A 13,812-nucleotide genomic window follows, 5' to 3' on the forward strand; every position below is an offset into this window, starting at 1 on the left:
AAAATATTTCTTAATTGTTCGATTTTACTTCTCTTCTTACTCATTCACTACATTTCTTCAAGTTTTTCTTTGCTTAAATTCACGTGGAGGAATCGTTAATAAACAAAGCGTGTCGATTTATTCAGCCCAAGAATTGATTTTATACGTAAAAAGGTAATAAAACTTAAAAGATGTTTGAATCTAAATGCATAAATTTTCTTCATCTCTGTCTAAAATATCGTATATCTCATTTTCAAACAGGCTATATAGAAAAGTATACAGTGTGGTACGTATAATTTTCCTCACCGCTACTTTGCAGCTATTTAACACAAAAATCTCCTCTCAGCTTTTTCCTCAATTTAATTGTGGAATTTTTATTTTTTTCCATTTATTAGTATTTCATACAATGAAGACACTTTTTGCGTGAAAAGAATTTTTTACTAAAAAATATTTTTAACCGTATTTTTTGGAAAACTTACAACAACCCCCCGAAATTACAAAATTTTTCATCACGTTTTTGCTGAAGATGCTGATGTACCTATTGAGGAGGCAAATCGTGGCAGAGACAGACCGAATTTCGTTTCAATCCCATTGACAATCGGTACAGCCGCCTGGTAGCCACCAATGTGATCGGCATTTTGTTTGAACACAGTCGGTTCCACTGTCTTCACCTTCTTCACTTCAGATCCCACAGGACGGCTTCCGCCAAAGTCCACGAAGAACAGACGCTGCAGCAGCTCATACGTGAGGAGGGTGACGCCAAATTGCGGCGATGATCGACACACTCTCGCCGCTGTGCCCTTCCACAGAGCCCTGTGACCCTCTTCTTGTATTATTTTTCGTGCAGCATCCAAAATGCCCGTGTACGTGGTCTGACCCGTACGCGCAACCACTTGCAGTCGTGTCTTGATGACATCGGCAGGAGTCATGAGAGCAGCAGCAGGAACACCAGCAATTGCCCCAGACAACAAGAGAGAGATTGGACTGTTGTATCTGTTGTGGGCAAAACAAAATATTTATATTTGAATTATTTTGTCCATAAAACAATCAAGAAATAAACGGGGCTTATCGTATTAGTATTGAAAAACTATGTATATACAGCAATATTTATTAAAATAAATGTAATTTTGTTTGAAAAGCTGCAAATTGCATTAACTCCCATATAAAATAAGTTAGAAGCATGCACGCGACTACGAGCAGCCAATTGAGAAATTTAGGGAGTTGTTATTGACTATTGATTCCACAAATATCATACATATTTGTTTCCAGGAATGCTGTATTTATGCGACAAACTACATTTACAACAACATTTTAACTCAGATGTGTCCTTAAATGTTTCAAATTTTGTTAAATTGTTTTTATAAATATTCTATAAAAGGTAATTTACAAGGTAAATTATTAAAAATCAATATTTCCAGGCTAAACATTTTAAAAGAATATATTCAAACGTAAAATAAATAAATAAAAAGAATTTTTCAATTGTTTAACGTTAGAACAAAATGTTGAACGTGAAAGAGAAACATTAATCGTTAAAAAAGGAACGTTAAACTTTAGAAAAGAAACGTCAAATTGCACAAATAAATTTTTAAAAGCTCCTAGTTCAAATACAAATAATTAATAAAAAATAAATAAAACATGATTCTTACCCATCCTCATCGGTGAACATTTGTTTTGTGTGCGCATACACGGGGAAATAAATGGCAGAAAACGGAAGATCTCGCAGTAAGCAAGCTCGTGCTCCTTTGTACAGTCCAAATAATCCTAATTCCTTCACAACACTCCACGCGCGTACTTTAGCCGCACCGGCAATTTCTCCCGCCACTTGAAGGCGAATTTTGACAATCTCCATTGGATTGGTGAAGATCACTTGACTCGCACCGGCACATGCACCCGCCAGGATTTCTCCATAGAGCGGAATAACACCATTTGTGCCAATTTTGTCTCTGACAAAGTCATTAACGGTCAGTTTGATGGCCTTCTCGGGGGCAACACCAACCAACTGTGGCACAAGACCACGATACAAACCAAGCACACCCTCGTGCCGAATTACCTTCTTGAAGCAATCCCATGAATTGCGATACGCCACCTCCCCAACCAACGATCCTGATCGCTGATTCTGCATTCGTGTCTTCACCAAGTCAATTGGATACACGGCTGTGGCACCTGCTGCACCCGCAATTGAACCCAGTGTGAAACGGTACACACTTTCGAGTATTTGAATGAAGATACTTCGATCATCCGGGCTTGAGACGGCTTTTATCTCCGCCAAACGGTGTGTCATGTGCTTAGCATAGTGCTCAGGTGCAATATTGCTCAAATCACTGTACACTATTCGCCTGGAAGAGAATCAGGGAAGATAAAAGATATTTTTGTGGTTGTTTTTTAATAGTTTGTTTTCCTTGAAAAAACTTTATATCATTAAGCATGAAATGGTCCATTTCACGAAGCATTTATTTTTCATTTTTTATGTCTTAATTGAGAGCTTCCTCTGTTTATTAAACGTTAAGATTTTATAACTTTTTCCGATTATTAAAAACTGTTTTACTGCAATTTTAACACAGACACGTTCAGGAATTTTTTGAGATTACGAAATCTGATTTGAAAATTATCTAGAAAGGAAACTAAAATTCTTTAAATTTCACACAAAAATTTCTTAGTTCTTTTATCTGAATTCATTCAGCTTTTGTAAAAAAAAACCTTTTTTTTTAACCATTTTTATGAACTAAAAAAGGACAAATAAATAGTAAAAATCTTAAAGAAAATATTCTAATTCTTCTTCATAAAGTTATTTCCTTTTATGTTTAATAATGAAAAATTGACGGAATGATATCCTTTTATCTTTAATTTATTTATTGAATAATTCGTTTATAAATCTTCAATTACTTTAGTTTTGTATAAAGTAAAAAAAATGACGTAAATATTCCCTTTCAATAAAATTTTCTTTAAAAAAAATTTAAAACCATTTCATCCTTAAATTACAAACATTTTACATTTCTTTTAAAGATTTATTTTTTAAAAGGATACTTTATGGAAATTTCACACATTACCACAAATATCATATCACTAAATAAGTTATGTAGGTTGCATAAAATGTAGTACTCGATCTCTCATATCAGGTTTACTTTGTGCATAAATATTATTTTTAAACGGAATATTTTATTGATGCAATAAATATATATGTATATAATACAAGGTGCCATCATTCAAAAAACAAAGGATTCTAAAGGAATTCAAAAAGAAAATACATACACAATGAATTCTTAACTATTACATTCACTTGCCTATTTTTGTCATTTTTTCTTAATTTCCACCAACTTTTGGAACGCATTTGAAATAACAGTGAATGGAAAATTATTAAAAACCATCGACAACTGTTTTTTTTTATTACATAGTACAGCATTTTATTTGAGAGAGAGAAAAAAGAAAAGAGGGATGTTTGTAAGCAAAAGGACGACAGTAAGAACTTTGAGAAATATTTTAGCTGCTTCTTTGTGAAAATACCACAAAATATTGAGAAATAATTAATTGAAAAATAAAACTCACCCAGTTTGATGGATTACGCCGGCCATTTGAAAGAGAATATCAATTTCTAGTGGAGTAATTTGGCTCATAATCTGTGCAGAGTGTAGCAATTCATCTTTTGTTATGTGCTGTATCCGATTGCCATTTGTTGCATTGAGGTAGATCCGTTTAATCAGCTCCATGTTGTTGAGGAGCGAATTGAATGCCATGAAGTAAGGGTAGCTGACTTTCTTTCCTTCTGTGATCTTTCGAGATGAGAAATAAATTGAAAAATTAACGTTTTTTTTTATGAAGAATCTCTCACAAAAAAGGAAACTTACAGCAATGAGATTGTCCTTAACTTCAGGTGTTAAAAGGTGCTTTTTCACTTTAACCATAATATCCTTAAAGTCAAGGGTGGAAATATATCCCGATCCCGTGGGATCTTTGCTGTGAAATGCCTCCATAGCATATTCCTCGTGGAAATCATGCAAAAATTGACTGAATTCCGCATAGTTTATGGCTCTCTTTTTATCCCTCCCGAAGTACCTTTCCATAAAGGATCCATCGAGTTTTAGGGGTAATTTTGCATACAAAGTTGTTTTCTTTATAACATTCACAAAATCCGCTGAAAAGGATCAAAAAAATAACTGATAACTACTTATTTTCCAATTTATCAACTTTAATTTGTCTTGTGTTAATTAAATTGATGAGCCTCGCAGTATTTGACTTGCGATAACATTGCTCATGGAAAGATTTATTTTCTCGAGAATATACAAAAATATTTACCATATGCAACTGTCCCATTGCCTTGGGTATCGAATAGCTGAAAGGCTGTTTTATATAGAGCATCTGGTGTACAGAGAAGTCCCTCAAATGCTTGAAATTCCGCAAAGGAGATAAGTCCATCTTTGCTTGTATCTGCAATTCCCGCCAAAAGTTTTACAGATTCCTACAAATTGCAAATACGAAAAATTCTTCAAAATAGAAAGAAAAAATGTGTAGGTATTGAAGGAAAGATGAGTAAATAAAAATGAAATATTTTCTTTATCAATTATCAGTGTTACACTGAATGCCTCAACGTGGTCTATATATCACACTCGTGTGTCTATCTTTGCTTTTTTTTCACCGTGGAGTCAATGAATTTTTCACTATCACGCACACAAGTCGTATTGTGGCGTGTACTTCATTGAGGAGTCTTGTGACGTGTGTCCAGAGGTCAATGGAAAAATAAAATTCAATACACTCACCTCATTGTACGCCGTCTCCGGAAAAAGACCCAAAAATCCTCTCACGAAATCATCACCAGTCATGTACAATTTTCCATCCTTTTTATGTGATGCATATTTAAGGAAGACTTCTCTTAGTTTTTCAGTTGATGCCCGTTTTATATGTGTTGGTCCCTGGAAGAGCACAAAACAATAATTCCACACTTTTTAGTAAAACTCTTTACAAAAAGATTCTTTTTCTATGTATAAATACCCGCTTCCTCACAGACATTTCGGTTCTATAATTTCCCAATTTTTACAAAATAAAATAAAATTAATTGAGAGAACGTCCCCAAAAAACGCCCAAACAGTGCAAAAATTCTCTACAAACTGACTCTTTTATCATAAACTTCAGTCAACTGAACATTGGTTCCTTCCAGAGAGTGACACAATCTAACTGATAATATTTTACGTTTAATTTTTATTTGATTCACAATCGCGGAGTATTTCGGGCATAATTTTCCGCGTAAAAAACACATCATGCACCGCTGAAGTGAACAAAGCCGAGGGGCTGATAGCGGCAACGTGACGAAATTGTTTACGCAAGTTATGTTGTGGAAAGGTCAGTAAAGTACAATCTTATTAATTTTTAGAGAATACTTCAAATAAATAAAAATTATAATACATCTTCATGGCACAAAAAGAAAATTTAATTACATAAATTAGGTTATTTTATAAAAGGAGATTATCAAGATTATTAAGATATTTTCAATAAGAAAAATCTCTCATTCTAGGAAACAATCGAGACTCACGTAAAATCTTTAAAAAAATAAAAAAAAAAAAAAGAATAAGAAATCGCCAGACTTTCCATTTTCCACTGATGAAAATTCATCAAAGATTCATTAAAAATATAAAAAGTTACGTCATAATTATGTTTTTCTCCTTTTAAATGTTATTGACAAAGTAATTAGCATGCGATTAATGCTTCATGTATTTAAAAAGACAAAATGCACAATTGTGACGTCACATTTTAAATTTTTGGACAAATTTTTACTGCCTTTTTCTAGCTGATGGCAATAGTAAATTGGGAAGTTCCTCTGGGGCTTTTCTTATGTTTTTGGTTTCTTTCCAAAATTACGCGTATCTCGATTTCTCTATAGTAAACGGGTAAACTCCTTTAAGGAATGATGAACTTTCTTCCATGTATTGTGCATAATATCCTTGAAAAATTAGGTTTATTTTAATTAAAGGGTTTGAATATTGAAATAAAAACTGAGATCTTGCAACTTTTCTGATTAATTCAAAGATTCTCTCATTATTCTTCTTTTAGACTTTGATAAAATATTGTGGGTGTTGTCGAAAATGGGTTAACCCGAAATATATTTTTAGAATCCAAGAAAATTAAATTATAGAGCAATTTGTGATTTATTTCATGTAAAATAGTATAAAATTATGTTCAAACCATTTAGTTCCCACAAGGAATTTTAAATATGTCTTTTAAAATGTTTTTACCACTTTTATGCGAAATTTAATATCATGTTCTCTCTCTCTAGTTTATTTTTTGCCCTAGAAAATCATGAAAATCGTCACTTGACACTCACATTGCAACATTTCTCGACTTATGTGACTTTTGCACAATCTAATAAGCCACAACTTTAATTAGAAAATAAATTGCATAAAGTTAACAAATTAGAAAATTAATGTTTAAAAATCCTGCAATGTCGTCGCCCAAATATTAATAAGAAACTTCTGTATGGCGTGTTGTTTACCCTTTTTCAGTAATATTGTTTTTCTTTGCAATTTATATAAGAAAATTGGGTCAAGTGCAAGGGCGCCAGCAAAACTCAATTTAACACTGGATGACTTCACAAAACATACCGTGTCTTCCTTCTCCATTGAATTTCCACAATAAAATACGAATAATTTTGTTGTCACGTGAATTTCATGTTTTTTTGCAACTTGATTAATTTTTAAAAGGACAATCTATTATTTTTTTCGTCCCTGGATTTCTTCAATTTTGCAATGAATTTTCTTTAAAAATAAATTTTTCTTGAATGAAAGAAAAAATGAAAAGAAAGATTAACTAAGAATGGTTGTAATTTAAAAAGTTTCGACTGATTGTAAGGCAATACGAGATGATAAGGAGGAGGAATACTTGCGTGGGGGAGAGAAGTGAAAGAAATGGGGAAAAAAAGTCTGATAATTCTCTCTCTAAACTTCATAACTTCGGACTTGGACAAACAATCGTTGTGAATGTAATCTCGTGTGACATCACACATTCGCTGCGTGATCTAATATTATTAGAAAAAAAAGATTCTTTAAATATAAACTTTACGAGGTAAATTGTCGCTTCGCTCCAATTTACCTCGCCCCGCTTCGCGGGGATTTGTTGCGCTTCGCGCAAGTTTTAGAAAGAGAAAAATTGTGATGAAGCATGCACTTATCAATATCAAAAAAAAATGTAAAGGGAAGAAGTGAATTTCACACAACATTTATGGCGCCAGATTCAAAAAGTAGCCAAAAAAGCATAAATTTTATATGGGGGCTATGTGAAGGGGGGCTCTGGGGGGAAAATGAATGTCGTTGGTAAAAACCGCCTGGTATCAGGAGTCTCTGTACCAAATTTCATCACGATCGGACCAACGGTGTAGAAATGCATAGCTGTACAGGAACGAAATCCTTTCTTTATTATATAGAAGATGGGCCACGCAAAAACCTCCAACAGATATTGCAAAGGGAAGAAGTGAATTTCACACAACATTTATGGCGCCAATTTCAAAAAGTAGCCAAAAAAGCATGAATTTTATATGGGGGCTATATGAAGGGGGGCTCTGGGGGGAAAATGAATGTCGTTGGTAAAAACCGCCTGGTATCAGGAGTCTCTGTACCAAATTTCATCACGATCGGACCAACGGTGTAGAAATGCATAGATGAACAGGAACGAAATTTTAGAGAGACCTTTCTTTATTATATAGATTATAGAGGAGGAGATCTTGCTTTCTCTCGGTCTCCCACCGTGTCCCCACAATCATTATGTAATCATCATAATGGAATGGGGGCTGCTCTTGAGGTGCTCTTGGCAATTTTTTTCTCGCACCCACAGTGGGATGCTCAAAGTGGATGCAGTTTTGGAGTGCACCTACTACATGGACTACATGTTGTCTGTATGTTGAGGTAGACTCAATTTGCCAATTGTACAATGTCCCTGAATAACGATCTAATATATAGTTCACAATCGCACACAGTTACTAATGACAACGATTTTCTGCTGTTGCTTCTGCTGCAAACTAGTCACAAGGTCAACAGATTCATTGCATGCGTGCAACGAGGCAATTTTCATCGCGGAAAAAATTCCTCAAGACTCCCCCATTATCTCGTAAAAAAAAACTTTCAACTTCCCATCCGCCCAAAATTAATACTTATTATTTTTATGTCCACCCCCACAAAACATCACCACCAACCTCAATAGCTGAGGGCAATTTTGGAGCTGCTGTAGCTCCCTCCCTTGAGGTGGAAGCAAGCATTTTTTTTTTCCTTCTTCTGCTGTGTATTTGTACAACAACTAGCCCTCTCTCCACAAAAGGTTTTCACAGAGAGTAATGTGCTTCAGGCACACTTTCCTTCGTCTTTTTGGGTTAACCGGAAACGTATTGCACTCAAATAAAAATGAAATAAAAGAAGATGGAAAATCTCTCAACACGCAGCTAAATCTACTGGAGCGCGTGGAACATTTTCTTCACGGCACCAAGTAAGAAATACAGGGAATTCGCACTTGCAACTCCTTCAGCCAATGTCCCGCACATTACTACATGGGCGCGCGCTCAAGTGTATAGTTGAGAACGGAAATATCTCTACTGTAGTTTTGCTGCTTGATCCAATGACGCGATGTTTGTTTCGCTATAACTTATTTATTTCAACTGTGAGGCCTCAATTTTTAGATACACACATACAAATTTTCCCCACGATGCACTTTTGCACCGTCACGGACGTCAAATTTTCTTATTTTCCTCCCCAATCAAACTTAATCTCTTATCAATTTCAACGAATAAAATACAAAAATCAAACAAATCTCCATTTATGAGACTCATAATAAGAAAACTTGGTAGAGAATAAGCATCAAATCTCCCTGGCGACATAAGCGCTGATCTAAACATCTCTCTCTCTCAGTAAGTAAGAACATCATCAGATTCACCCAAGCAATTATCAATTATCGATGAAGCATTTAATTTCATTGAAAATCTCCATAAATTAATTCAATAAAATTCATAAAATTACAAAGCGAGGAAAAACTTTCTCACCTACCTCCCCTATAATACGAAAGATGAGCTCACCGGCTTTTTCTTCTACAATAATTTAAAATTCTGCAATGTACATATTAGGAAATAAAATTAGTGAAAAAAGATTGCTGCAGCGATAGTAAACCAAGGTGAAAATTGTGTAAAAAGAGAAATCTCCCCGCGAGGAGTCTCGAAAACTAATTAGGCACGCATTTTATAGAAACTATATTTTTTTATTATTATATTAAGATACATAATAAACATTCAGCATAATTCAAGCTTAAAATAGATTCATACATAAACAAAATGATGGAATTTCGAAGCACGAGAAAATGAAAATTTATTGCCAAAAAATATTGAGAGCATGAAAAACGTTTAGTTTGAGAATTTTGTCAATAAGTTAAAATTATTTTTAAAATTTAAAGTTTGATACATTTTTTTTTGTAAACATGGTGTAGTTTATATTTGCAAAACCTTTAGTAAATATCCTTATGACATCCAATGATTTTTTTTAATAAATTCAATTTCACAAGAAGGATTGAATAGAAAAATTTAATATGCTTTGATCGAATTCTTAGAAAAAGATTTTCTTAAAAAAACTAAAGCTTAAAAAAGAAGTGCCAAACGTTTGAAATGTCAAACATTATGAATATGAACGTCAAAATGTAGCAAGAAATGTCAAACGTTAGAATCGCTCACATTAACAAGCTGATAATTTGAATGCAACAATCTTCACTGACAATGAGGATCTACTTCTACTTCGACTTCTAAGAATTCTTATTTGATTTTTTTTCTTCTTTTGACTACCAACCCATTCTAAGGTCTTTGAGTCTACTGATCTATGAAGACAAAGATTTTCCAACCGCGAAAATTTTATATTTAAAATTGTTCGGAATTCAGCAAGAAAATCAGTCAGCGGGAGATGATTTTAAAATGCAATTGTTTGCATTCAGCGACGTTTCGAAAATATTTATTTTCTTCTTCAGGCTCCTGCAGTTTTTGCATTTTTCGTCATTGAAAAAAAGGAGGGGAAAGTCTCCACAACAAACTATGTGCACACAATTAAAATTAAATAAATTAATTTTAAACCACACAGCAACATAAATCTTGGAACAGAAAATTCTCAAGAGCTCAAAAACAACTTAATCGCTGAAACGTCCAACATCTAACTCATCCATCATCTTCTATTCTTATTTGATCCTTAGATTTTAATTAATCTATTTTAAATAGAAATATTTTCTCATTTTTTTATTTATTTATTTTTTTTTATTTTTATATAAAGCGAATAAAAATCATAAGAGTCAACAGAAATGAGTTAAAATCACTAAATATTCTTTGTTTTTTAATTAAAAAAAAAAAAAAGATCATGAAAAATTCTTCATCTTTTACTCTTTTATTTTTTTTAATTATATCAAAATAAAATTAATAAATTATTTTTTTCTAATAAAATAAGAGAAGTCGAGTAAAAAGAGGCCTGAATTGGGATAATGCTCGCTCACCTATATTTTTTTATTCCCATTATTATGTATTTTCTTATTGTTGTAGGTCGGTGTTTGGGCATTGCTCCGTTGCTTATGCAGCACATTGACAAACAAAACAACAATGAGCCACCGGGAGGCAAATAAGTACATAGTTAGTGCAGCTTTAATCATTATATAATTCGTATAATTCATTTAATTTAGATTCTCAGAATCTCTCAATATTGAGCTATTCTCGCTTCTGGAGGATCCCACCAGATTGGCACTGAATAAACTGGATTCCCCATTCAATCCACCACCACAAGAATGAATACTCCCACTATTTACTGTGCCTGATAAGATTGTGAGAACATTCAGAAGAGATTTTCTGAATCTCTAATTCAACTGGAAGTGTTTTCTCTTATCAGATAAGAAGAGCCTTTGTGCTTCAAGAAAATCTTTGTAATTACCATACTTTTCCATGGGATAGGCGAAAGGAATTTTTTTTTCAGGATTCTGTCAAAGGGAGCCCTGTCAAAATAATAAATCCTTGACCGTGATTGGAAATCCTCGTGGCGTGATTTCTGTGAAAATCTCCTCCGCCCTTCGAGACAGAGAAAAACAATCACGAGACTGACATTGCCACGCGTTCAAGGTTCTTCTGAGTGAGAACCCAAAGAAAACACCGCCCGGCAGTGATTTGTTGACGCTCTTCAATTTCCATGCTATTATTCAATTTATCATCCAGCACACGCATAAATTGCTCTGCTTACCTCTTGGCATTGAGCATGGTGGAAGTATCTGAAATCATAGGGCATTATTCCTCCTGTAGCAGGTGCAACGGCGAAGCTCAAGCAAAAATTAAGCACTTTTGAACACTTAATTAAAATAAATCACAATTCCCACACAAAGTACTCAACTCTCTGTTTCACCTCCGACCAATGCACGCACAATGGCTTTTCAATTATATCACAGAATTCGTGAAATTCGGTGAATTCTCTCTGACGGACGTACGGGGATTTTCAGGTGTGCAAAATATTATGTATGTATGTATCTCTTTGCAAAAAGTGAAAGGTCAAAATGCAATTTTAAGTTGAGGGGAATTCCCACACGTGGCGCCACAGGCGGGAAATTTAAACGAGAAGAAACGGCCAAAGTCTCTTTGAACACGAAATAATTTATTATTCCCTCCTTGAAATCCATAAAATAATCCCCCCCATTCCTCTCTTTTTTTTTGGCGTCATAAGAAAGGTATTCCCTCTGTGGAGACGCACCTGTCGATGTAGCTGCAGAAATCAATAAACTATGGTAGAGTTTCATCGGAAACCTTTGGTATCCCCTCATTAAAAATGCATCACGAATTTTCAACCACACTCTCTCATTAGACATTGTTGCTCCCCCTAAAAACTTCAGCACTTGGGCTTGCATTTTAAAGCAAAGAGACCTTCAAAGCACTTAATATGTTGCATATCAGCTCTTCAATCAATTAGGATCATTCTGTGAGATAAACTACCTCCGAAGATCCACAACTTCGATCTTCAATTTATCACTTAGGCTTATATGCTGAGCTTCCTGCAAAAATTAAAAGATTTAATTATTAAATTGGTCTTTTAGTTGAATTGTGTGAATGAAATTTACCATAAAAAGCGGAGGATCATTGGGATGCGGATGAAATCCCGTCTGCCGACATTGGGCAATGTATTCCAGTCCGTAGTTTGGGGTGAGGCAGAAAAATCCAGTTCTTCACGTAAAAATTCAAATAATTAATCAAAATTTTTTTTATCAAAACAATTTGAGGTATTATCTGGGACTTACTCTTGATACTTGGGGGCACACACGATGGCCAATGCTTCGGGCATCATCATTTGATAAGAGCAATGAGTGTGCAAATCCACCGATGATAGGAAAGCCGTCTGACTTGGATGGGTCTAATAAGCAATTTAAAATAAAAAAAGATCCCCAAATTAATGAATCATCGCATTGCCTCCAAAAGGAGGACGAAAAAAGAGAGAACTGTCGTGATAAGACAACCACGGAGATACGAGCAATTTCATGCTCAATAAAATTTTAATTTTAATTCTACCGAGTGCGATAAAATGCTGATCTTTTTATTATATAATTTTTCTTTTCATTTAATAAAAAAATTTAATATGAGAATTGTAATTTTTTTCATCAGAGAGAATATAAAAATTATATTAATTATTCAACAGATCTTTGGTGTGAAGTGAATCATCAAGAGAGACAGAGACTTACATGAATCCACCCGAGTGTGATGAGATTGTGCTGATCCTGCACATCGAAGATTTCCTCTTCATTCATCGTATTGCAGCTGTCAGAAGTTCCCTTCTGCTTGGGGAGTATCATATGACTGAGGATGAGTTGATTGTGTGCCAGTCGTCCGGCGAGAATTGCACAGGTTTCCACATTATTCAGCGTATTACTCTTAGCGAGATCCAGGAAACTCGTCATGGTGTCAATGGGCACCACAACAGTCCGGAGAACACCATCCAGAAGGGTCGAAGATGAGGGTTTGAGGTTTCGATCAAATGTTGGTCGTCCTGCGGGCTTCTTCTCTGAATCCGGCAGTATGAGGCCCGTTGAACTCGATCTATTGGGGTCCGAGGGGAAATCATTGGGGTACACAATGCTGTCGAGTAATTCCGAACTTGGGGCACTTGGGGTGAAGTCAACTGATGTAGCTCCCGTGTGGCTAGTTGCTGGTGCAGTGGGAATACTATTTTTCGCTCTTTCACGAGCTGCAGCCTCTTCTCGAGCACGTTCCGCTTCCTTATTGGCCAGGAATTGAGCATATTCCTTCTCATAGCGCCCTAGTAAAGTTTTCTTCAGTTTTTCCGTCACCGGAAGGACTTCCTTCAGCTTTGCCTGATTCTGTTGCTTCGTTGCGGTTGGGACACTCTTGTATTCCGGATGGGATTTAATTTTCTCAATAAAGAGTGTCATGAATTTCATGTAGAGGATGTAGGCATCCTCCAGATTCCCTTCAGAATGGTACACATGAGCCATTCGTACCATTTCCATTCCCGAACGGTAGTATCTAATGAATTTTGTGTGGGAGTGGAAAAAGCGGGGGAGTGAGATTATTGTTGCGAATTTAGGTCAGTAATTGCAGTGGGGGTGGTTTTTTACCTTCTAATGGGGATGTTCAGGTCAATGTCCGATAGATTCCCATGATTGGCAAGGTGCTTCAGTCTTGCCTGCGGTTCGACGATGCCGAACTCTGCGAAATTCACTCTCTTCGACATAATTTTACGTTCTTTTCACCTCTTTTCAAAAGAAAACAATATTTCTTCACTTTTGCATTTCGTTGTTTTGTCAAAAGTCTCCCCAATAACCAACACCGATGACTAAGACTGACATGAGGAAAATGTG

The 13,812-nt window shown here is 35.0% G+C and overlaps 2 protein-coding genes across 5 annotated transcripts in view; both read right to left on the bottom strand.

The window, feature by feature from the left end:
• The window catches only part of LOC129792487 (STAM-binding protein-like A), a 781,560-nt gene extending 767,770 nt beyond the window's left edge, over nucleotides 1-13,790 (bottom strand). The window contains exons 1-5 of one of the 2 annotated variants that reach the window (XR_008750810.1): nucleotides 13,570-13,790; nucleotides 12,676-13,477; nucleotides 12,238-12,350; nucleotides 12,061-12,163; nucleotides 11,593-11,994 (exon numbers count right to left, since the gene is read on the bottom strand). Coding sequence is in view for 1 of the 2 variants with exons in the window: in XM_055831578.1 (XP_055687553.1) it covers nucleotides 11,932-11,994; nucleotides 12,061-12,163; nucleotides 12,238-12,350; nucleotides 12,676-13,477; nucleotides 13,570-13,685 (1,197 nt within the window). In the remaining variant the exon portion in view is untranslated. Of the gene's footprint in view, nucleotides 1-11,579; nucleotides 11,995-12,060; nucleotides 12,164-12,237; nucleotides 12,351-12,675; nucleotides 13,478-13,569 lie in introns of those variants that run through there. The other variant, XM_055831578.1, reaches the window with a different exon arrangement.
• On the bottom strand, nucleotides 322-11,494 carry LOC129791911 (calcium-binding mitochondrial carrier protein Aralar1). 3 transcript variants are annotated; one of them, XM_055830545.1, is made up of 7 exons: nucleotides 11,196-11,494; nucleotides 4,731-4,883; nucleotides 4,270-4,432; nucleotides 3,822-4,108; nucleotides 3,523-3,746; nucleotides 1,626-2,315; nucleotides 322-972 (listed from the first exon to the last, which is right to left on the bottom strand). In XM_055830545.1, the coding sequence occupies exons 1-7, from the start codon at nucleotides 11,238-11,240 to the stop codon at nucleotides 489-491; spliced, it is 2,046 nt and encodes a 681-aa protein (XP_055686520.1). In that variant the 5' UTR covers nucleotides 11,241-11,494; the 3' UTR covers nucleotides 322-488. The 3 variants fall into 3 exon arrangements, with proteins under 3 accessions (XP_055686520.1, XP_055686511.1, XP_055686530.1); XM_055830536.1 differs by lacking the exon at nucleotides 11,196-11,494 and adding an exon at nucleotides 8,150-8,543; XM_055830555.1 differs by lacking the exon at nucleotides 11,196-11,494 and adding an exon at nucleotides 4,963-5,082.
• Nucleotides 13,791-13,812: the final 22 nt, after the last annotated feature.

Source organism: Lutzomyia longipalpis, chromosome 1 (genome assembly GCF_024334085.1).
Source record: "Lutzomyia longipalpis isolate SR_M1_2022 chromosome 1, ASM2433408v1".
Classification (NCBI taxonomy): domain Eukaryota; kingdom Metazoa; phylum Arthropoda; class Insecta; order Diptera; family Psychodidae; genus Lutzomyia; species Lutzomyia longipalpis.